This window comes from Spermophilus citellus (genome assembly GCF_964194105.1).
Source record: "Spermophilus citellus genome assembly, chromosome: 1".
In the NCBI taxonomy this organism is placed as follows: Eukaryota; Metazoa; Chordata; class Mammalia; order Rodentia; family Sciuridae; genus Spermophilus; species Spermophilus citellus.
Window position 1 is genome coordinate 225,096,822 of NC_138182.1, and position 25,210 is coordinate 225,122,031.

Genomic DNA, 25,210 nt, shown 5'->3' on the forward strand with positions numbered 1-25,210 from the left:
TTTCAGCTCTCAATCTTTTTCCCTTTTTTGTCTTTATCTTTCAAACAGATTGATTATAATCTGTCTCAGTGTGGATGTCTTTATTTTACTTGGAGTTAATGCAGCTTCTTGAATTTACAGGTTAATATCTCTAATCAAATTTGGGACTTTTCAGTCAAGATTTTTTTTCAAATAGTATTTCTTCCTCTCTCCTTCTGAGACTCCCATAATTCATGTGTTGATCTATTTGATGGGGTTACATAGGTTCCTTAGGCTGTATTAACTTTTCTTAATTCTTTTTGCTTTTAGCTTCTGAAATTTAATAATTTCAATTGTCCTATTTCAAATATCTTCATTGACTCTTCTGTCTATTCAAATCTCCTCTTGAACTCTTCCAGTGAATTTATTTCAGCTCCTTTTTTTTTTGGCTCTAGAATTTCCTTTCTTTTTTATAATTTTGTTTTATTTATTCATATTCTTATTTTGCCCATGAACCATTTGTTCACATTTTCCTTTAGCTCTTTGAGCATCCTTAAATTAGATATTTTAAAGTCTTTGTCTAGTAAGTCTAATGGTATAGGCTTCTTCAAAGATGGTTTCTGTTGATTGAGTTTGCTCTTTCAGTACACCATAGTTTCCCATTTCTTTGTATGTCTTGTGCTTTTAAATTTTTCTTTTTCTATCTCTTTTTCACTCTCTACTTTTGTGGACATTTGAATCTTATAATGTGGTAACTACTTTTTGATTGTTTAAATTTGTCCCTGTGCCAGAGATTAGCCTGAGGTGAAAGCTCAAGGTCTTCTTGGGTCTTTTCTGAATCTATATTTTCCCCTGGGTATGTGAAGTAACTTTTTTCCAGAAATCCTCATGTACAAGGTTGCTTTTACATGTCCTAATCTTTAAATGTCTGGTTCCAAAAAGGGAAAAACAGGCAGGGGGAGGAAAAAGTCACCGATTTAAGTTCCCTGAAAGTTTCTTCAGTTGATGAGGGTTGGCCAGCCTCTGTGCCAGTCAAGATTTATCCTGGAAACTATAAAGCTTCAATAGACTCTGGTGTTCCAAAATTATTTCTTCACACAGTTTATGCCAGTATAATTGTTCCTTAGTTGGAGAAATGAGTTCCTGGAACTTCCTACTTTCCTAACTTCCTTGACATCACTCTAGTATAATCTTATTTATTTTTTGGTACTGGAGATTGAACACAGGGATACTCACTGAGCTACATCCCCACTCCTTTTTTATTTGTTTACTTTGAGACAGTGTCTAAGTTGTCAAGGCTGGCCTCGAAATGTGATCCTCCTGCCTTAGCCCCTACAAGTATCTGGGATTACTGTCATGCACCACTGTGCCCAGCTCACTGTAGTATAATCTTTCATAACGTTCTAAGCTGTGGTAAAAGGAAACAAGGGAGGAAGTGTTTATCCCTGGACTGGTGTTTTAAGGTCAGAAGACTGTTCCTTAGCTCTGAGTATCATGATAGTGGATAAACCCCTACAAAATGTGAAAATTGAGGATAAAATTTAGGTCATCTGGGCAACCATGTTGCTTTGCTTGAAGATATTTCTTCCAGAAAGGAATTCCTGGTATTTCTGTAAAAGTAAGACTTATTTTTCTAGGGGCTAGTCTCTCTTTGATCTATCTTCATTTGCATGCGTATTTCAATTTTGGACTAGCACACAGAAGACAACCTTCTCCTGATTCTTTGAAGTGTTCCCAAGGAATACAAAGGTGAATCATAAGAGATCCCAGTCCTACAGGAACTGTCAGTTTATGTAGTAGCCTACAACTAACAAACCTTAAATTAGACTGAATGGGCCTCTCTTATGGGTGCATAGGACCTTTTGCCTTGTTCCCAGAGAATCCTAGTGATTATTTTTTGCATCTGTAGTACACCTGTGCCCAACATATATTTGTTGTACTAATGCACTGGATGAAACATTTGCTTAGATTCTTTACAGGAACTTACTGCTAGGAACCTTATTTGAATCTAACAAATACGTAGACACACATGAAGTTTTAAAAATATATTAGATGTATAAGTAGGCCCTGGATCAGTTTTCTCAAATCTTGTTACTATCAAAATCCTCTAATGAACATTCACCAAACCATGATTCCTATACTCCAGCCATAGGGATTGTTTTTATAGGTCTGGGTGGAAGCCAGCAACCTACATTTTCCAAAATCAAACCAGGTAATTCTGATATGCAGCCATGGGGGAGAACCACTGCCCTTTGGCTACCTAAGAAAATTTAGTGTCAAAGTATTTGGGGTTGGGGATATTGCTCAGTGGTGAGTGGTTTCCTAATATGAGTGAAGTCCTGGGTTTGATACTTAGCACAGAAAGTAAGAAAAAGAGAAAGAAAAAAGGAAAGAAAGACAATAAAATCAATTCTAGTTTTAGAAAGATTCTGTGTTAGTTTAGCATATAATGAAGAAGCATATAATCAGGAACTGTTTCTAGAGCTTGGAGATGAGGTTCCAGTTTCACTTCAGCTACGTCCTGTTATCATTAGACAAATTATCTAGTCTTTCAGAATTTCCATTTCTTGATCTATAAAATTGGAACTACAGGGTTATTATGAAGATCCATGTAAAGCCTTGGTACAGCACCTGGGCTCTAACACATGACAAATGTTGGTCAGATTTATTCTGGTGTACACACGTGCCACCAGATTCGTGCAGATGCAGAAGCCTATTTCAGTACACCTTCTCCAGCCAGCTCTTGGGAAACCGGGGATGTCTCCTGCTCCCTCAACCAAATGAAGAATACAAAAGCCTAACTGGGAAGGCACTATTGCCTCTACCCTGCTGCCTCACTGGGCTCTCTAGTGTCTGCGCCGCTCACGTCCACCAGGGGACGCTGGAGCTACCCAAGCTCCGGAGCCGACGGGCGGCGCCCTAGCGCGTGCTCACTTGGGACCTCTGCTGCCAAAACCCTAGGCTTTGGCGGCGGCTCCCCAAACTAATCCTCCGTGGTCAGGTACAGGAGCACTTTAGGAACAAAATTCCCACGCCTTCTGTGCTCTCCGCTCTGCATTCCTACGCCCGCGGGCTAATTCCAGGCGGCAAATACTAGTGTTTCCTTTGCGTCACTGTCCGGGTGGTTTTCGGGCTGACTGGGGCCTGGATCCGGCGAGAAGCCGCCGCCGGCCGGATGTTGCGATGGCTGATCGGGGGAGGCCGCGAGCCTCAGGGACTGGCCGAGGTAAACCCCGGGCGACTTTCCCTGCGTCCGAAAGGCCACACTAGCCGAGCGGTGGCTCGGGCTCCCAGTCCCGGCGGGCTGGCCCGGGCGGGGCGGGGCGGGGCCTGCGTGCGTGCGCGCGACGTTGCGGAGGCCGCGGGGCGCGGGGCGGCAGGCCGGGGCTCTCGGCCAGCGGTACCCCTCTGCGACCCTGAGAGGTAGCGGAAGTCACTAAGGACTGGCTTGGGGAGTCAGCTGGTGGTCAGGTCTGGCTGCTTCCACCCGTCTCATTTCAGTGTAAAAAGTATCAGCCTGAACTGGAGACGGACCAGGGGCGACTGGAACGCTCCGCCCTGTATTTGGGGTATTTGTATAATATGGGAACCTCTTCCCGACGTCAACTGACATTTGCTTAGAGGATATAAAATCGATTTGGTTACCCAAGAACTAATTAAAGGATGCCATGTAAAACAATAGTCTGCTTCAAAATCAAGAATATGATTTCCTAATTTAACATCTGTTTTTGGTTCCATAGTCACACTTTCTTCACGGGCTTGGATAATTGAATAGACCACATCATGTAATGATATTTACATTTGAAATGCAAGTAGAATAATTTTGCTGCCTTAAAAATGTTGAGATCTGGAATATTTTATATGCCACACAAGAACAGAATTTCTGTTTAATTCAATTTATTTCTCATAGGAAATATTTATCTAAAGTAAAAAATTGGTTGTTGCTGAGTAAGCGACCTAACTTCTCTGTTTTAACTTCCTCATATCTTTGCAGTTGAGGTTTATTGCCTTTTTTTTTTTTAAAGAAAACATTTCTTCAGAAGACTGAAGTCTTTCAGGTTATAGAAGAATTGTGGATGATTAAACCATATATGATATATATATCAATTTGATATTTACTTGATTAATCATATAATTTGATTAAACAATCTTGCCATTCCTGCCAAGCTTTCATTTGGAAGAAGCAGTTTATACCATTTTTATTTTTCTCATTTGAACATTTGCTAAAAGGAAGACAGGATAAACACTGGATAACAATTGGAGAAAATTGCTGTTGTGAAGATTTTTTTAGAAAACATTGATACATGTTAATTTGTTCATTTCTACCTGTAAAATTACTTCAGTTGTGTAACTGCTTTGAATTTGTACATTATCAGAACCTAATAATTTTACCTAATTTTATGTGAGAACTTTGTATCCAGGCTTCCAGGTTAAGCAGTGGGTCTCAATCCTAGGGTGATTTTGCCCTCCAGGGTATGTATGGCAATGTCTGGAGACATTTCTGATGGTCACAGCTTAGGGAGTAAGGGAAGAAAATGGATATGGAGTGTAGGTTGTTTCCTGTTGGCATTTAAATGTAGAAACCAGGGACAGGGATGTTGTTAAGTATCCTAAAATGAACAGGATAGCCCTAAGCAACAAAGGATAATCTGCTTCAAAGTGTCAGTAGTGTCAGGTTTGTCTAACTTTGATTTAGAAGTTAAAAACAGGATTTTATCATGAACTAGTACTGAATTTGACTCCAGAAATGGCATTGAGACTGCTCTTAAAGAATTTTTGTTACATGCACATATGCTTAGCAGGGTGTCTGACATATGACCTATCACATAGTAGTCTGTAAATATTATCAATTATCTTTTATCAGTATTGAGTTGAATTCATGAATATGAATGATTTCATTCCTTCATGAATGATTTCATTCCTTCCTTTATTCATTAGCAAATGTGTTGAGTGCTTGCAATGGGGTATTTCAGTCTACATTTTACTGTTGATCTGCAGTTTTACTTCTGAAAAGTTTTAACTGAGAAACACTCATTCTAAAATATTTGAGTTGGATTGGCCCATTAGTTTTTAAAGTCATGTTTATTAAGATTTAATATACATAAAATAAATTTGTAAATTTGTGACTTGAAAATAATAAAATTTATTAATTTGTGGTAAGAAAAATGTGTTATGTGGAATTGATAATAGGAGAATTTATACTTGATATTAGAACATAATTTTTATGGCTTTAAAAATCTTGTATTCCTAAGTATATACCATGCAGTTATAAATCATTTTATCTCTTTCTCTTTTGTTTTTGCCTTTTTTCCCCCATTATAAGAAATCTCCATTACAGACAATAGGTGAAGAACAAACTCAGAACCCCTACACTGAGCTGCTTGTACTGAAAGCTCATCATGATATTGTACGATTTCTGGTACAGTTAGATGACTACAGGTAAGAGACTCCAGTTGTCTAATTGAAACTGTTTTTCTTTAGAAAGAGTTTTAAGGACAATTTGTATTAAAAACAACTATAACAACTATTAAATTAATCCACCTTTTCTAAAATTTCAAAACTCCATCTAGTAATTGGAGAAATGCAAACAATTTTTTAAAATGTAACAGTAGAAATTGAAATTGAGCTCTGCATCTTGGGGGAATTATGTATCTAAAGTCTTTTTTGCCCAATATCTGCCTGTCACTTCTGGTGATTTGGAGGTTATATTTGTTTTGTTTTTTAGAGTTATCAGAAATATTTATGTTAGGTTATAAGAAGTGAATAACTTTAAAATTTGGATTGGAATTACAACTGCACATTAAGGTGATCCTCAAGTTTCACAACTGCACATTAAGATGATCCTTAAGTTTCACAACTTGAGGATCAGGGACAATAGGAACTTGTAGACAGCTGGTCAGAAGTGTGGGTGGCCTGGGAACCCAGATCATGGCTAGTGACTAAGGTGAGGGAAATATTATAGAGGACTGTGCCCTTTACCTGTGGGATCTGACCTAACTCCACATTCAACCAGAACTGCACAGCTTATAGTCAAAGTAATTAAATACAAACGACATTAAATAAATAAATACCAGAAAGAAGATAAGGTCAATAGATAGCAGAAGTTTAAGTCAGAACTAGAAATAATTACAATAGCAGTCACTCAAAAAAAAAAAGTACCAAAGGCAAACAAAAAAATTAAAGAATTAAAGATGATAGTGGAGGGCTGGGGCTGTAGCTGGAACTGAACTCAGAAAAGCCCTACGCTTATGATTATACTTTTGTTATAAAGGGTACAAATCAGGCCCAGCCAAATGAAGAAATGTATAGGGCTAGGCCTAGGAGCATCCCAAATGCAAAGTCTCAATGTCCTCAGCATCTGTTGCCCTTCTGGAACTTGCCTGAGCTGTGAATGTCTAGAGTTTTTTATTGAGGCATCATTGCATAGACATGATTGTGGGAATCACTGACTCCATGATTTGAACTCAATCTCAGATTCCTCTCCCATCTTATACCCCCACTAGAGGTTGAAAAGTCAGTCTGATATCCTGTGGCAGAAGCACAAAGCCCAAACTTTCCAAACTCAAGGTTCATCTTTCCAGTGTGGCCAGCCCCTATTCTCAAATTATCTAAGAGCCCACAGTAAGTCATCCTGATAGCACAAACTAAGATGTAGTGCAAGACACCCTTCCTGAATAATGAAGAAACTCCTATCACTTAGGACATTTCCAAGGGTTTAGAGGCTCTCTTATAGGAACCAGAGGCCAATGAAATTATTATACACTTTGTTTCCCAACTTTTGCTTGAAAAGGTTTACCTCATATTTACTATTAGCCTGTCAACACTGTTTTCTTTTTGTGATGCAAGCGAACCAAATCACAGTGTGTTAAACATAGTATGACAACTTACAGGCGGTGTTTTTTTTTTTTTTTGGTAATATTCATTTTAAAAAATATCTTTAGAGACATTTTGTTTATTTATTTGAATGGTCATTTATGCAGGAAACTAAACATCTCTGCAAAGGTAGCATTTGGGGTACCTAAAGTTTTCTTATACCATATTTTACCCTAATAAGTTGTTAAGTTAGAAAAACATCCAGATAATTTCTTAAAATCAATAATATTTAGGCCATAAGAAATCCTAAAATCATCTTGTCTTGGAGAGTTAAATAAATGTATATGTTCAGTAATAAATGTATATGATATTTAAATTTTATATAGATTGTTAAGATACCATGTTCATGGCTGGCTGTCCTCTGTGAAGTGCCCTCTTGCTATTCTTATTGCATAGTTAGAAGAATAAATTTTAGGAAAGGCCAGCTTGTAAAATAATATCATTGAACAAAGACTGACAGATACTTGATTATATTTACTCCATAGTAAAGCTCATATATAATCAGTTATTCCCTGATATAGTAAATATTCTATAAATTAAAAACTATAGGGCGGGGGATGTGGCTCAAGCAGTATTGCGCTCGCCTGGCATGCGTGAGGCCCGGGTTCGATCCTCAGCACCACATACAAACAAAGATGTTGTGTCCACCGAAAACTAAAAAATAAATATTAAAAATTCTCTCCCCCCCCACTCTCTCTTTAAAAAAAAAAAACTATAGATGAGTATATCAATTACCAATTGTCTTGGGATATCACACTGGTTTAAAACAAAACAACCATCATCTATTTAGCTAATTATTCTGTAGGATGGCAGTTTGGGTCAGGCTTGGCTGGGTAAGTCTCTTCATCTGTACTAGAATTAGCTGATCTTGGCCAGGTTTACTTGCCTATCCATGGTCAGCTGATAGATTGGCTGGGGCTGGCTGCTTTACAGTGGTCCCAGCTGGGGGACTCTGCCACAGTCCGGCTGCAGCAAAATAACCAGGGGGTAATGAACAACTTGTGTAGATTGATACAGCAGGAGTGGAAGCCGTTTATTGTAGGACAGGAGCGATATTTATACATTCCACACAGCTTATCTAATTAACATAAACTAGATACATCAGTCAACCAATAAGGAATCTCCACACTTAATGGCTCGCTGGCATTACTTCCCAAACCACTCCCCCTGGCAAAATGCCAGGCACCATCCTGACTTGTGGTATTGGCGTGGTGTATCTTCCTCCCTTCTGCTTGTCATGACAAAGACCTCTCCACAGGTGTGGCTGTATACTGGACCGGTAGTCAATGACGGGTAAGATCCAATTACAATGGTACCAACCTAAGACAGGAGGCTGACGCCCTGAGGTCAGCTCATCCGAAGATGGGTAAGGACCATATGTAGTATTGGACAACCTAAGGCAGGCACGGTCCCCAAGCCACATGCTTGTTGTTTAAACAGAGAGGGGGAAATGTTGAGAGCCACAGCCAAAGGGGCCCCAGCAAACTTCCAGCTGCCAGCAACCAGCTGCCAGCTGATGATTGGCTCACAGCGGCCCCAGCAACATCTAGCTGATTGGCTCCTCTGCGGTGATGTTCATTGGGCTGTTTCCCTGCCCTTCAGACTGCCAGCTGATGATTGGCTCACAGCGGCCCCAGCAACATCTAGCTGATTGGCTCCTCCACGGAGCTGCTCATTGGGGGACTTCTTTGGCTCCGCCCACGCAACCCAGCCAATCGGCCTTGTTTTGTTTGGAGTTTGTAGTTCTAAAAATAAAGTTTGTTTCTTTTGACAAGTGGCTCCTGAATTGTGCCCAGCCAGACTGCGGCAGGACTGCCTTCTGTCATCATGTCCTTGTTCATACAGTGTTCATGGAGTTCTAATGCCAGCAGGAAGGCAACCCCTCAAGTAAGACACTTTTCATGTCTGCTTGCTGCCATTTCATTGGCTGAAGGAAGTCTGGAGTTGACTTAAATTCACTGAGTAGGTAAATAAATTCTCCTTTTGACGGGAGGAGCAACTAAGTCCTATTGTAAATGGTGGATATAGGAAGAGGAAATAATTTGTGGCCATGTTTGCTATCTACTACATTGAATTTAAATGTCTACAATAGATGAAAAAGCCTTTTGGCTTTTGCATTACAGTGATGATATGATTTCATGAACAATGTTTAATTTTACATGTCATTACTGTATCAAATTTATATATAACTAGTTGTGAAATATTTCAGTTGCAGAACTATAGAACTTTCACTCCATGTTTTGCTTTAAAAAAATTTAATTTTATAGTAAAAAAAAGAATTAAAAGAGTCATTCCTGAACATAAGATACAAGACAGACATAAGAAAATCTATATATACTAAATATTTATTATGAAGAGAATTAAAAGCTTGATGTTTTTCACTCTTAAATTTTTAAATTAACACATAATTTTGCATGTTGATGGAATGTTTAGATAGTTTTGAATTATCTTTACTATTGTACATGTACATTATTAATACATTATCAAATCATAGAACCAGGGCTGGGTCTGTAGCTTAGTGGTAGAGCGCTAGCCTACCACTAGTGAGGCACTGGGTTTGATCCTCAGCACCATATAAAAATAACTACAAAAATAAAGTACTGTGTTCATCTAATACTAAAAATATAAAAAATTATATAACTACATTTCTTGTTTTAAAATAAAGTTTATATCATTATACTTTTTATATTTTCATTTAGTTTTGTAGGCATTATATTCTGTTTTTTTGTTTTGTTTTGTTTTTTTTTTTTTTTTTTGGTCAGCAGTTGTAATCCAGGTTTCACGCTTCAGGTCTTTAGATAATATCATTTTATTGAAAATTTTGCAGAAGGATTTTCTTGTTTTCTCGGTGGCTCAGCTAAAATCAGTGAGTGGAAAATTTTCTCAGATTGGTTTTTGAAGATACCAAATAAATCCTGTATAACCTAACAGACAGCTGCCTTTTCTTTTCTTCTTTAGTATTTTTTGAACATGAAGTGAGGGTCATATTGATTGGGAGATCACTAAAGAAGGCTAAGCCTCAGCAAGAGTCTTCCAAAAAATGGACTGTGCTAAAATTGCATGTAATACTCTAGCATTTGACACATTAAACTAAACTGAGTTCATAACACATTTTAAGAATAGTTTTCTCTGTTGCTTATTTGACCATTCCTTGCTCCTCCAGGAAGCATACAAGGTTATGTAGGATGGTGATCATGACTGGAAAAGAATCAGATGACCCATGAAGTGCCAGACTGGAGAACAAACATGCCTCTAGGGTGGCTGGTGGAGCTGTACATTCACAAGACAGTCAACACAGTATAGTTTGATAATCCATTGAAAACAATGTGCTTCATCTTTTTGTTTTTGTTTTTTTTAGTCGTAGATGGACATAATATCTTTATTTATTTTTTATGTGGTGCTGAAGATCCAAATCAGTGCCTCACATGTGTGAGGCAGGGGCTCTACCACTGAGCCCCAGCCCCAGCAAGAAGATATTCTGAAGAATATTCTTTCTCCTATGCTAACCTTTAGAGAATAGAGATCAGTAGTCAAGATGACGTAGATTCTTCTAATTCCTGGGAAATAGACACTAAAATGGAATTAAGTATGCAAAAGGTCTATTAGAGAGAAGTGGCAGTGAAAGAAGGAAGGAGGCAGGATGGGGATGGGGGAGCTATGTCAGACTCAGATGCAGATGTCACAGCCTCTGATAGCCCGCGATGGAGGAAGGATTACCCCTGAATGAAGTTCTTGTATGTATGGAAATAACTAGGCCTTTGTACGTTTGCTGAGAATCCTCTAGGAAGAATGTGCCCCTGGCTTCTATCATCTTGCTTAACTCCTGTTGCCTGGAACCCCAGTGAGCTAGTATGATTTTTGACTTGAAAGCTGAAATGGATCTTGAAGTCAACAGCTGGAGGCAGTCAGATAACTGCATTCTTCACAGTTGGGCAGCTATTCCTGTCTTGAAAGGGAATCTAGAAGGTACATCTTTGGGTCTGCTATACTTCTATAGGTGTGAGTAGTGCTACTTAATTTTTTTTTTCCTTTTTGGCACTGGGGAGTGAACCCAGGGTGCTTTTCCACTGAGCTATATCTCTCCAAACTTTTTTATTTTGAGAATTTTTGTATATGTTAAATTCTCCTTTAACTCAAAGGTGTACTTAAAATGTGGGCTTAGATAGCATCTTAACAGGAGAGCAATCAATTTATAGAGAAGTAATAACATGAAGGAAGGGTCTTTTGAGTGTCTTGCAGTGGCAAATTGTGAGAAGGCAAATATATGGGGAAAACTAATAGTAGATAAGGGCCAGTTAGTAAGGTTTGTTTGTGCAGACTTTTTCTCGGTGCCATCTCATCTCCAGTGATGAGGTTGGTATGCCCTTCCTGCTATGGGAAATGAGGTGGGCGAGAAGCACGTTCACAAGGGTGATTTTTGTTCTGTTTTCCATGAATATGGGGAGGGTAGAGAGCATAGTCTATGTCTTTTTCTCAGCTGCCTTTTGCAGAAAATAATTCTTATATTAGAATGGTGTATTTGGCGATTGCATACTCTTAATCATTTCAAATGAAATAACAAATTTAGATAATGATTTTGATGGATATTAATATCACACACAAATACAAAGACTGACAGCAATTACAATTCCTGAAGGAGTTTATAAACTGCCAATTATATGGTTTTACCAAAAAGTCAAATTTGAGTCTGATTAAGTTTTTAGATCAAACTGTCAGTCTACTAAAAACACAGGGGGGACAGAGGTGTATGTTAAATGACACTAAATGGGGAAACTAACCAGCACAAGAATTCAGAACAGACCAGGAACAGACTATAAGAACTCTACGTGACAGATAACCTTTTTCCAATAAATAAATTGCAAGGAAAATATATATGGAAACTGTCAATAAAAATAAAAGAGACTATCGAAATACATCAACTAATTGCAATATATAGACTTTATTTGAATCCTATTTCTAATAAGCTGTTTTAAAAATTATGAAACAATCAGGAAAATTTCATCACTGGGTGGTAACATTAATGAAGTAAATGTTAACTTTAAAGGTGATATAAGAGTCTTTATGGGGTTGGGTTTGTGGCGTACCTGTAGCATGCTCATCTGGCATTTGTGAGGCACTGGTTTTGGTCCTCAGCACCACTTAAAAATAAATAAATAAAATAAAGGTATTGTGTCCATCTACAACTAAAAAATATTAAAAAAAGAAGAGTCTTTATGAGTGTTTGTACCCTGAAATGTTTACTGATGAAATGAGATAACATTGGCTCTGATGTGCTTCAGAATAATCTGCTGAAGAGGCATTGGGTGGGGGACAAATGAAACAGTATTGTCCAACATTTGATAGATATTAAAGACAGGTTGTGAGTACATGGAAGATTTTTATTATAATTATACCACATCATATAAGACAGATAATTTTTATTATAATTATACTACATCATATAAGACAGATATTATATTATTGTTTTTAATGTACAGTTAAATAGTCTCTCCATTTTTGTATATGTTAAATTCTCCATAAAGAAAAGTTTAAAAACATTTTTTGGTTTAGAGGAAATTAAATTGCTTATTTAAAAGGTATTTTGTTTCAGTATGAAATAAAAAAATTTTGATACTAATGTTCCAAGTATTCAATGGTGAAACACCTGTTTCCTTTTGAGGACAGAATTGATTGAGAACAGAAACAGGAATCACACAGCTAGGCATAACATCAGCTTAATAAAGTAATAGCTAAAAAAAAAAGTAACTGATAAAAAGTTAGATTAAAGGAACTGACTTTGATAAACAATCACAGTGGGTTTGCTATGCCTCACCCTGAGGTAGGTAGACTCATTCACTGAATCACTGGGTACAGCTGTACAGTTGGAAGCCTCCTACTTAGATGTAGGCTTGCCTCAAAAATAAGAACAGACCACAATGTTCTCTCTGTATTCACAGACAGATCCTTAGAGAATTCTCAGAAGAGGCTAGTCCAATTCATTCTCTTACCTACATAGTGGGGCAGAGAATGAGACTTGTGTTAACATAATGCATTTTCTTTTTTGCAATGCTGGGAATCAAATCCAGGGCCTTGCACATGCTAAGCAAATGTGCTGCCACTGATCTACATCCGCAGCCCACATAATAAATTTTCTTAATCATGGAAAAAAAGTTTTAAGTTCAAGTAATTCTAATGAAAGAATCAGTGGCATCAATATCTTGACTCCTGAAAATGCTTTAAAGTTCTCTTCAACTTCTCTTTTTTTTTTTTATCCTTTATTAGGCAAGGCAAAAGAAATTCAATTTCATGTGAAGGCATTATTAGATAGAAGCAACATTTTTTTCCCCTTTTTTTTTTTCCTAGGTTTCTTTTTTTTTTTTTTTTTATTGGTTGTTCAACTTCTCTTATAAGTCTCTAGCTGCATACTTTTGTAATTTCCTTCAAGTAATTCTAGCATACAAATGAAAATAATTTTTAAATGGAAATTGTGCAATTTTTCAGTTTTGTCTGTTTTCTGATAACAGCATTTTTTCAATTTTATTTTATTGTAAAATATAACAATTTAATAACGCATTAGTACTGGGGGATTAGTTAGAAAGTTAACCTCTGGGACTGCCATAATCATGTTCTATTTTGATTTTTCCAGTAGTTTACAGTTATGCATGTATTGAGTAGAATAAAATTTATGTTCAAGTGCTATGCTTTTTATTATATCCTTTAAGATTGTATTTGAATTTGTAGGACCTTTGTCTTAATTGAAATGCCTTCACATGAGTAATAACTATTAAATGAGCATTTAAGTAATAGACATAGAATTTATTTGTGAAACCATTTTATTTTATACAAATCTTTGTGAAACTCTGTTGTACTTTCAGCACACAATTGACAAGGATAAGAGTATTCTAAGATGTTCAAAAAGGTGTTTAGGGAAATGATTTCTGAAAATTGAAATTATTGTGAAAATTCTCAGTAGACTCTTGATCTAGATCTGGTAGTATCACGGATAATGTTAGACTGAATTTTCATACAGCAAGAACCATTTCTTATTGGTCCTTATTTTCAGAATATAGCATATATACAATTAGTGCTTAATTAGTATTTCTTGAATGAGTGAGTCAATAAATTTACTCATTGACTCAATAAATTCTCGTAATTAGTAGAAGAGAAGATGGAACATTGTAGAAGGTCTGCAATAGGTCTTTGTTAAACTGCGCCTCTCCTTGTTAAACTTGTTTTTCATGCATGTAATTTTTCGTGTGTGTGTGTGTGTGTGTGTGTGTGATTTGTACAGACTCAAAGAGTATTTTTAAAAACTTGGTTTCAAGATGAAACTTAAAGGATATACATAGGATTTAGATGGGAATATGGAAAAATAAAAATATTTATTTTTGTGTGGTGGGATTCTGGGTTTAAAAGTTTTTAATTTCTATTTTTGTTGTAATAATATATTGACCCATTAATAACGATAAAGGAAAAAATGATGTTACATTAATGCCATTAAGGATTCTATTTTACAGAGCTCTGTAACACTTAAGTATTTGCTTATTCATGCCTTTATTCATTTGACAAGCATGTCTTTAGCACCTTAAACCTACCAGAGATAATCAGAAATTTGTTAGACTGTAAAGTGTCATGAAGATTAATAAATATGGTAATTACTATGTTTTATTCCAAAAAGCATATTGTTTCTTAATTTTTAATAATCTCTAAAATTTGGACATGTTATCTCATCGATGGTATCTTTCAGTATAATTGGCAGCATTTTTTCCTTATTGGTACATAATTATAGAGTGTTTTACACACTGTTATCTTAGATTTGTTGAAATATAGTACATTTTGAGAGCTCAAGGCAAGAGTCACATAGTATTCTTCTTAAATTTCCCTAAACCTAGTGCAGAATTTCACTGAATACATTATTTTTTTCAATCAATACATTTTGTGCTAAACAATAAAGAAACATTTTTCTCAAAATCTTATATTGAGGCTTTAAGTCTTTGGATTCCATTAGAGTATTGTTTTGAAATATCAGTATATAAAATATCATGGCAATGTATATAGTCACCATTCTTCCTTTCACTAAATAGCTTAAACCTTACTGACATTTTTTTTTATTTTTTTATATTTCATTACTTTCTTTCAGCAGTTACAATATATCTTACTAGGAATTGTTGAGTTGAATTTTCATTTTTTTGATAGGGAGATGTTTGAGTGTGCTTGGCTGACTAGAATCTGGTTGTACATGGCTGAGATAGTGCATCAGTTTTTAGTTATTCTTCATTTTAAGAGGGCTAATTGTAATCCATGGATGATCTCCTAACCATTTATGAATTCTTTTATGAGAGATACTAATATGTAGCTAAGTCATACTGGTTTGCATTTTAAAGCTTTATGTTTCCTGTTTGGAGGCAATATCAATAAATACTGAAATGACTAAAAAATAAAAAAAGGCAACCATGGAGGAGAGAAAAAGATATATATATATATATATATATATATTTTAAAGTCAACCATGAGAGGATATAAAATGTGTATGTGTGTGTGTCAAAATTGAAAGGCTTGAGTAAGTTGCCAACTGGGTAATTGACCTCTGAACAATAAAAAATTGGCTGTGATTTCATGCATTACTATTGAGCATTGTTTAGATTTAACTTTTGTTCCCTATTGATTGAATTAAAATTTGAGGTGGAGTGCTCTGTAATTCGTTTCTAAACTCTTGGTTGTTATCTTTCATTGTGAACCCATCTCTTATTGTGAGATTCAAACATGATAAAACAATAATGAGAAGTTAAAAAGCAGGGTTAGAAAAAAGTATGTATTTTAAACCTATAGCCTTCTAAACGGGAGAAAAGCAATTATGAGAGTTTAAAGAATCAATAGAAATTGATGTTTTATACCAAAGAAAACTCAAGACCTGAGTGCTGCCTTCCATGCCGTTACTATACAAATAAAAAGAAATCAATAGGCTCAGAAACGTAAGTTATTAAAGATTTACTTCCAGTGACTACTTTTGATACTCAAGGCACTGTTTAGTATTTGGATTCAGAAAATGTATGTCATTAAGCATAGGAAATTATTTTTTAACTTAAAATGATCATTTTTCTTTTTAATCAGATCTTTTATCTCTTACATTTTGAAATAAATATGAATGTGAGGCGTGAATTTAAAATGAACCCTTTGTGTGGTTTCTAGCTAGTTAAATGAAAAGCCTTAAGGTCCTTGCCATTTAAAATATAGTGTTGTATTAAAGAATTATTGATCGGCTCCATCTCACTGTGTTTGACAAATCTATTTCCAGGGTAACCTCTTAGCTCTAACAGTAGGAGATCTAATTGTAGAGTTTTGAAATGAGTATGGAACTTATCCAAACCAGTGAAGACAACAGTTAGAAAGGAAAGTTAAAAACAGTATGAGAATTTTCAATTTGAAGCACAGTTTGGAGTGTTAAAGAAGGTGTTACATGACTGAAATCATGAGAATTTATGTGTCTCATGTGGGGGGTAACATGAGATACATAAGTTCCTACAAGAATTGAAGCTCTTGTAGGAACAAAGTGATTTCTGTGTTCTCTACTTTTCTCTTAATGATATGTGTCCAACCAACAATGTTCACTTAAATGGAGACATTTAAGGCATACCCAGATTTGCGAAACCCATTAATCATCTTGCAGGGAAGTACATACAACAAATTTTGTAAATGTCATAGTTGTTGCTGGAATATGGTTTGTTAATGGTTATGAACTATAAGAGGCCAGGTATATGCAGTTCATAGCTGGCTGTCTTTTGCCCACATCCCGCGCGGGCAGTGAAATTTGGGGTTCCTTTATGTGAAGTGGGCTGACTGTGAAATAAAAGCTAAGAAAGAGAAAACGGCAAAGAAACCACAGGACACAGGAAATAATTTTAGAAAGCGGGGGTGGGATGGCTCTTCCATTTTAGGGATCATGCTTCCACACTGGAAAGAGAGCAAGAGAGCCCACGCTTGCTTTATTTATATAGGGGAAGCATCAAAGGTTTTCCATGGAATGTTCTTTGTCAAATAAGGTAGGAGGTGGTCTGTCGAGTTTCCAACAGGTTATGCCCCACTCCAGAGAGCAGTCTCCCTAGCTGAGCAAAGACAGAGGCCACATGCATTGTGCAATCCATTGAGTGGGAGGAGTCACAAAATAGTTTGCAATGCCAAACCTAAATCTCCCTGGCTCAAGGTCAAACGAAGATGCTCAGATAAACTCAAATAAGTCATGAGTGGCATCCCACAGCTGTATACTACCACTTCTTTCTCTTATTCAAAAAATCAAATCTGAATTCAAGTGGATGAAAGTGATATTTGGGGGACAACTTTGAACTGATTCTGAGTCGTTAAAATTCATTTATAAACTTGTGTTCTACATAATTAATAACATTGACATGCTTACAGTTTGATTTTTTTTAATACCAGCATGTTAGTTTAATGCTTGGTTTCTTGATCTTGTTACAATAGTTTCTATGATGAATAATCCTGTTTGACAGATTATTTTCTTGACAATTATTTGTGTTAAGGATGCCTTTCACTCTACAGAATGTAGATTATTATTCTTATATTTATATAGTGAGAATGGGAGGTAAAGTAGAGATGATCTGTAACAGAGTTTATCACAACTCTTTTTTCACGCCATGAGACAACTTTCTTTTACCTCTTTGAATTTCAAGAATCTCTGTTAAAAACTGCCAACACAAAAAAACCTCAAGCTTTCCAAACCAAGAACACAACTTTTGTAGAAAGACCAAAGAGCCAGGATAAGCAAAGGAAAACTCTTGCCTTGAAGTAATAGAGTTAAAATACCTTTAGAGAGAAAATAATAGAAATAATGAAACTAAAGACATGATTCTGTTCTATCCCTGCCTGGACTGTTATTTCCTGTCAGTGAAGCTGTTCTTCTTAGTTTTATTTCATTATTCAGAAATTTATTAAAATCATAGACTTTACATGGGTTCAATCCCCAGCACTAAACAAACAAACAAAACCCCATAGACTTATAAAGCAAGGAATGACTTCAGAGGTCATCTATGTATAACCTCATGTTTACATTTCTAACAGGTTATTTTTTGTAGCCCTATAAATGTGGTTTAATCTCTGGATCCTTACTACTTGGCATCGAACTTTTTTTTTTTTTTTTTTTTTAATTTTTTATTGATTATTTAAAGCATTACATAGCTCATGATATATCATCTTTCATGCATTAGACTCAAATTGTGTTTTGAACTCCCATTTTCACCCCAAATATAGATTGCAGAATCACATCTGTTACATATTCACATTTTTACATAATGCCATATTAGTGTCTTTTGTATTCTGCTACCTTTCCTAACCCCTACTATCACCCCTCCCCTCCCCTCCCCTCCCATCTTCCCTCTCTATCTCCCCTGCTGTTGTTCAATTCTCTCCCTTTTTTTTCCCTCCCCCTTGCCCCTCATAGCCTCTTGTAATTTTATGTATCCTTGAAGGTCTCCTACCATTTCCATATGCTTTCCCTTCTCTCTCCGTTTCTCTCCCCCCATTCGTCTTTGTTATCTGTAGTCTTTTCCACAACTTGGCATCGAACTTTGAAGGTATTTTACAGATATTTGTTAAATTAGCTTAAAGAACCTATTCTTCATTAATATTAGTGAGTAAAATACCATTGATAAGACCTGATAGTTCCTAGTTAATTTGGCAATTAAATTTTATCAGTGATTTTTTTTTCTTGACTTTTTTTTCCTCTAACTAGATTTGCATCTGCTGGGGATGATGGAATTGTAGTCATTTGGAATGCCCAGGTTTGTATTGATTATATATGAATCATGTAATAAATATATGACAATATAGTTGTGTATTAAAATATAAATACTATAATGGGGTATATTTGCATAACATTGTCATTTGAGACTAATCAATATTTGAAAAGGCCTACTTGGATAATTTCATTTAACAGGACCAGTATTTCACAGTAAAGAGGGCAAGTTTTCATGAGAAATAATTGCTGTTTTTTAAAAATAAGTCTTAACCTTTTTTAGAATTAATTTATTTTTTTATTTGCCCTTTTTAGTTTTACACGACAGTAGAATGTATTTTGGCATATTATAATACATGGAGTATGACTTTATTCTATTTAGGATCCCATTCTTGTGGTTCTACATGTTATGGACTTACCCTGGTTGTATATTCAAATACAAGGGTAGGAAAGTTATGTCTGATTAATTCTATTGTCCTTCTTATTCTCCTCCCCATCCTTTCCTTTCGTTTCCCTTTGTCCAATCCAATGGACTTCTGTTTTTACCCTCTCTATGCACAGTTGTTGTGGGTTAGCATCCACATTATCAGAGAGAACATTTGGCCTTTGGTTTTGGGGATTGGCTTATTTCACTTAGCACGATATTCTCCAGTTCTGCCCATTTACCAGCAAATGCCATAAAAATCATTCTTAATGCCTGATAATATTCCGTTGTGTGTGTACATATATATATATATATATACACATATATATGTATATATGTGTATATATATATATATATATAAAATTTTCTTTATCCATTCATCTGTTGAAGGGCATCTAGGTTGGTTCTATAGTTTGGCTATTATGAATTGAGCTGCTATAAACATTGATTTAGCTGTGTCACTGAAGTGTGCTGATTTTAAATCCTTTGGGTATAGACCGAGTATGGGATAATTGGGTCAAATGGTGGTTCTATTCCAAGTTTTCTAAGGAATCTCCATACTACTTTCCATAGTGGTTGCACCAATTTGCAGTCCCACCTTTCTCAGTAAATGAGAGAACCTTTCTCCCCACATCCTCATCAACATTTATTGTTACTTGTACTCTTGATAGTTGCCATTCTGACTAGAGTTAGACCAGAGACCCTGAGCTTGCTAGAAGAAAAAGTAGGCCCAGCCCTACATCATATCGGCTTAGGAAGTGACTTCCTCAACAAGTCTACTAAAGCACAAGAAGTACAATCAAGAACCAATAAATGGGATGGTGTCAAACTAAAAACTTATTCATTGCAAAGGAAACAATCAAGAACATTGAACAGAGAGCCTATGGAATGAGAGGGTGTCTTTACCACCTGTACCTCAGATACAGCACTAATTTCCAGGTTATACTAAGAACTCAAAATACTTAACAGCAACAACAACAATAACAACAACAAAAAAATAATCAATAAGTGACCAAAGGAACTGAATAGGTACTTCACAGAAGAAGAAATACCAATGGTCAAAAATATATGAAAAAATGTCCAATATCTCTAGCAATTAGAGAAATGCAAATTAAAACTACACTGCGATTCCATCTCATTCCAGTCAGAATGGCAATTATAAAAAAGTTTTAATCTTGTTGAACAAAATTTAGATCATCAGCAACTATGCACTGACTTCCAGAATGAATCAAGTATTGATTTTTGTGAGAGCCACAGTTTTTATTTCAGTATTGTATGATAGCATAATATAGCATTCTTCTCATGTTTGACTTTAATAGAATGAAAGGAATATTTTTTTTCAAAATACATAAGGCTTCACCAAGTTTCCCCAAGGCTTCTCTTCCTGATCCTTTGTTTCTCAAATTATTCTCTTAGTATTTTTCTTCACTTACATTTATTTTGTTGTTATCTAGTCTGTCAGATCCATGTTAGTTTTTTTTTAGTGACTTTGCGCTGGGGTTGTGGCTCAGCAGTAGAGCGCTCGCTTAGCACATGTGAGGCCCTGGGTTCGATCTCAGCACCACATAAAAATAAATAAATAAATAGATAGATAGATAAATAAATAAATAAAATAAGTTATTTAAAAACAACAACAACAACAAAAAAAAAAACTGCCAATTAACATTACAGTTTCCCAATATCCACGAGGGATTGGTTCCAGCCCTCCTTTCCCATACCAAAAATCCATGGATGTTCAAGTCCCTCATAAAATGGTTTAGAATATATATACATACATACATATAAAATATGTATTCTTATACTAAACTCATGTTCTTTAAATCATCTCTAGGTTGTACATAAATACTATATAAATACTCATTACATTGTATTTAAGTAATAAGGACAAGAAATAAAAGTTTATACATGTTTAGTACAGACACAATTTTTAAAAATATTTTCAGTACAAAATATTTTTTGGGTGTGTAAATGAGTCCTCCAACTATTTTTTATTTGGTTGAATCCATGGATACAGAACTAGTAGATACAGAGGTCCACTTGTACTTTCACCACATTCATGAAATCCTGCAACCTTGAAAGATTTGCAATTTATATTATATTTACATTTTATTTTTGTATGTTTGTTTCTTGGGAAATCAATGGTAGACTAATGGAGGTAGACATTGAATGGGTGGGGATAGAGGCTGGTGTTAAATGGAGTGGAAACTAACTATAAGTGGTTAGTCAGTACATATACACATATACACACACGTTATTTTCTTCCACAACTCATAACAATATAGAGTTAGATAATATACATGGATAATAATGACTTTCTGTTGTTTTTATACAGATTAAATTGCTTATTATATTTGCTTCATGTACACAATTCTTAAAACCATAGGAAAGGATATTCCTTTAAATTCTCTATAAAATATTGCTACAGTTGGCATTTTCATTAGAAAATTATCAAAATTATTTTTTGCTTTTCTCTCAGCACTTGTTTAGATTCCGTTCAATTGTTTTAACTCAAGTTATGTCTTTTTTTTAACTATGATATATTTATTGATTCATTTTTTTGTTTTTGTGGTGCTGGGGATTGAACCTGGGGCCTTATGTGTGCTAGGCAAGCACTCTACCACTGAGCCACATCCCCAACCCTAAAATTATGTCTTGAATAAGTAATTTTAAACAGAATATATGTGTATTTTATATTTCTTTTTTTTAAGTTGTTGATGAACTTTATATGTGGTGCTGAGAATTGAACCCCATGCCTCACATATGCTATATAAGGGCTCTACCACTGAGTTACAGCCCCAGCCCTCTTCTTAATGTTATTTAAGATTATTTAAATTATGAAAGATGAACCTATTAACATTTTATTTTTTGTATTTTAGACAGGAGAAAAGCTTTTGGAACTCAGTGGACACACTCAAAAGATAACAGCTGTTATTACATTTCCTTCCTTGGAATCTTGTGAAGAAAAAAATCACCTCATCTTGACAGCCTCTGCTGATCGAACAGTTATTATATCCTTAAATCTAGAAGAAAGTGAAATAGCCACAGTGGCCCAAGGGACAACTACATGCATTATCAGTCTTTAGACTCTAGGGGCCTATCTACCCTATGTAGCAAAAATGATTTTATTGTAGTCTTCATAAGACACTTCTTAAAAGTATTAGGCATCTGAAAAGTATTAGACTAGAAATAGCAGGTTAAGGCTTGTATTGATGGAAACGCCATGACTAAAGCTGTTCTTTCCAGAGTTACTGTTATATCAAGTTGTGTAAAATGGAGGAAATGGGAGAAAGTGGGCTTAAAGTTTTTTTTATTATCTTATTTTTGTTTTTCAATTTAGGGAAACAAAGATGAGTTGGACTACAGAATAATTCACATTTCCCCTTTTTTAATTTGTATAAAAAGAAATGTAATGGCCCCAACCCATGAGAACCTTTGGATTTCTGAATCTGCATAAAAGTAGTTACCATCTGTTTAATATTAACATTCAGTATTCAAAAACAATTTTAAAAGGTGAATTTATTTTCCTCATAATTTTAGGTAAAAAGTTAAGATGTAACTGCAGTGGTAAAATTTTATTAAGTGCTTATGTGTGCTATACATTGTCTTTCTATTTAATCTTGAAAAAGCCCTTTGAAAGATATTTTTAGCTCTTCTCATTTACAGATGAGAAAGTAGAAGAGTAGAGATTTTAAATAACTTCCCCAAGGCACAGAGCCAGTGTAGGGTAGAACTGAGAAGCAGTCTGGCTGCAAAGTCAGAACTCTGGACCACTATAGGACACTGTGACACTGTCTTCATAAAATATTTTCTATAAACAAGTTCATCCTCATATACTATCTATATGAGGAATTGAATCTGTGAAGCTCATAGCCAAGTGCTAGAGATAACTATAGTCCTTCATTACTTTTTTTTTAAGGTGTCAGATTGACTTTAAAAAGTTTATGGTTATCTGAAGTTCTGTTTAAACAGTTTCAAGGATTAGTGACACTATTTCTTAGGCTTTGATAATAGTATTAAGACATACTATTTAATAACACACTTTAAAGAAATTCTTCAGCTGAAGTGTTTTCCAGACACATTGCCTATAGGTGAGAAAACTTCCAAGAAAAGGTTTAAATGGCAATAGATGTATATATGTGTGTGTGTGTGTGTAGGTATATATACATATATGTGTATATATACACACACATATATGTATATATACCTACACACACACACACACACATATATACATATATATATACATGAGCACGTGTGTCTTGGTGATTAAAGTATGACATAAACAAGGACAAAAATTTGCTTAGATGTTAACCAGAGCTGCTTTAATACTACTGCTGCATTGAGGCAAGTATTATTTTCCTTTGTTTTTTTTTCTTTTTCAGTATAAGCTACAAATATAGAATTTAAAATACTTTCTCTTTAATAAACTATTCCTAAAATACTCTAATAGTACTTCAAGGTGATCATAATTATTTTAAATATGTATACAGGTAACAGTAGTATACTGTGTCTTCTTTGAATCAGGATAACAGTAGTAAAACATGCCATGCATACTGCAGGGAGCCTTTAGGAAATATCAATTAACAGATGTGATACTTTTTAGTATAAATTCTTTATGTTCATGTTTATTAGATTATGGCAGACTGTTTCAGTGAATAAACCTTAAACATCTGCAGTATTTAATGCGTGTAAAGATTCAGTATCAGGCCATTCATTCTGCTGGCATTGGCAAATAGTTTGGTAGTAAAATTTACCTCAAGCTTATTGTAGATCGTAAGCCTGCTCTGCTAAGTTGATGACTTACTATATGAATTAAATTTTGTGGTAGTATAAGTATTAAATATTTTATGTTTTATTTAAAGATCTTCTAACTGAATGTTTAATGTTTGTGATTTCATTCTAATTAGAAAAAGTTATCTCATAATTAAGATTTTAAAAATTCTACTTAGAAATTATTTCTTAACATAAATTTAGGTATGGGATTCTGATACTGGCAGACAAGTTCAGAGAGTATCATGTTTCCAGTCTACTGTAAAGGTAAAAATCTTAAAGAAGTTAAGAGTTTTTAATGGTAATCCATTTTTGTCTCAGGAAAAAAAATGGTTAAATAAATTACATAAAATTACTTTGGGAGATTTAAAAATTATTTTTTCACAGACACCTCCAGTCACTTGATTCTAAGACTAGATTTTTGTGAACATATGTATTGACTCTTAACAGTGTTTCAAATGGAAAGTAGAGCAGGGGCTAATTATTATAGCAAGATAAGAAAGAAAATAGAACTGGGCATATTTTTAGTAGGTAATCCTGAGATGCCACTTATAGGAAGCCTGTAACAATAACTAGTCGGTGTTTTTTTTTTTTTTATTATTCTTTGCACTAAAAATATGGAGTTATTTGTCCCTTGACTACTCCCTTCTTTAAGGTCATAAAGATATGTCAATTAGTTCTAAAACTAAAAATCTTTCGTGACTAATTAGCTTCTATTAGGTTCATTAATTTTACAAACATCATTTGGCACTTCTTATGTGAGAGAAACTCTGCTACATGTTGGAGAAACAAACATGGATAAGTCTTGGTTACTTGTGATTCATACAGAAGAAATTACCTTAAATGTTCTAAGAAAGTAACACTGTTTTTTAATGTTAACCAGTTTGGGAAAAGACACTAGTAAAATGAGGTGTTTCCTCATTTGCTTTAAAGCTATCTGAGATTCATGTTGGAGATAACACTTTTTTTTTCAACAGTGAAAAGACTTTTTTTCCTAAAAGGCAGCATCTCTGGTAGCTACCTCATGGCACTGTGCTGTTATGAATAACAATAAAGATTCTGGGGAAAGAAGTACTATGTCCTGTATGCTCATATTTAATTTACCAATGAACTTTCTCTGAAGAAGTCATTAAAGTATTGACTTGATCAAAATCTCTAAATGATATGAAAAGATGTTACTTATATATTTCTTAAAAATAATTCCTACTATCTGAAAAAACAAGGTCATTAGGTTTCAATTGAAAATACTTGAGTTGAAGGAATAGAGAAGGAGAAAAAAAATTAGTGTCTTTGGGGGAAGTTCCTTTTGGGAACTGTTTCATAAACTAGTCATAGGAACTGGTCAATAATAAAGTGCCTTATTTCAGTATGGTAAAAATACCTTATAAAGGGGTTTTATTAAAATTAGCTAGGTAATTGTATTTGTTTACTCTGGCTGTGATCCTGCTTTACAAAAAATT

General features: G+C 35.0%; 1 protein-coding gene across 1 annotated transcript in view; it reads left to right on the forward strand.

Moving 5' to 3' along the window:
• The first annotated feature begins 2,842 nt into the window (after positions 1 to 2,842).
• WDR41 (WD repeat domain 41) overlaps positions 2,843 to 25,210 on the forward strand; it is a 45,239-nt gene continuing 22,871 nt past the window's right edge. Inside the window, exons 1-5 of the mRNA XM_081307212.1 lie at positions 2,843 to 3,184; positions 5,282 to 5,397; positions 18,554 to 18,602; positions 21,857 to 21,988; positions 23,955 to 24,017. Of these exons, the coding sequence (XP_081163338.1) occupies positions 3,134 to 3,184; positions 5,282 to 5,397; positions 18,554 to 18,602; positions 21,857 to 21,988; positions 23,955 to 24,017 (411 nt within the window). The 5' untranslated portion in view covers positions 2,843 to 3,133. The remainder of the gene's footprint in view (positions 3,185 to 5,281; positions 5,398 to 18,553; positions 18,603 to 21,856; positions 21,989 to 23,954; positions 24,018 to 25,210) is intronic.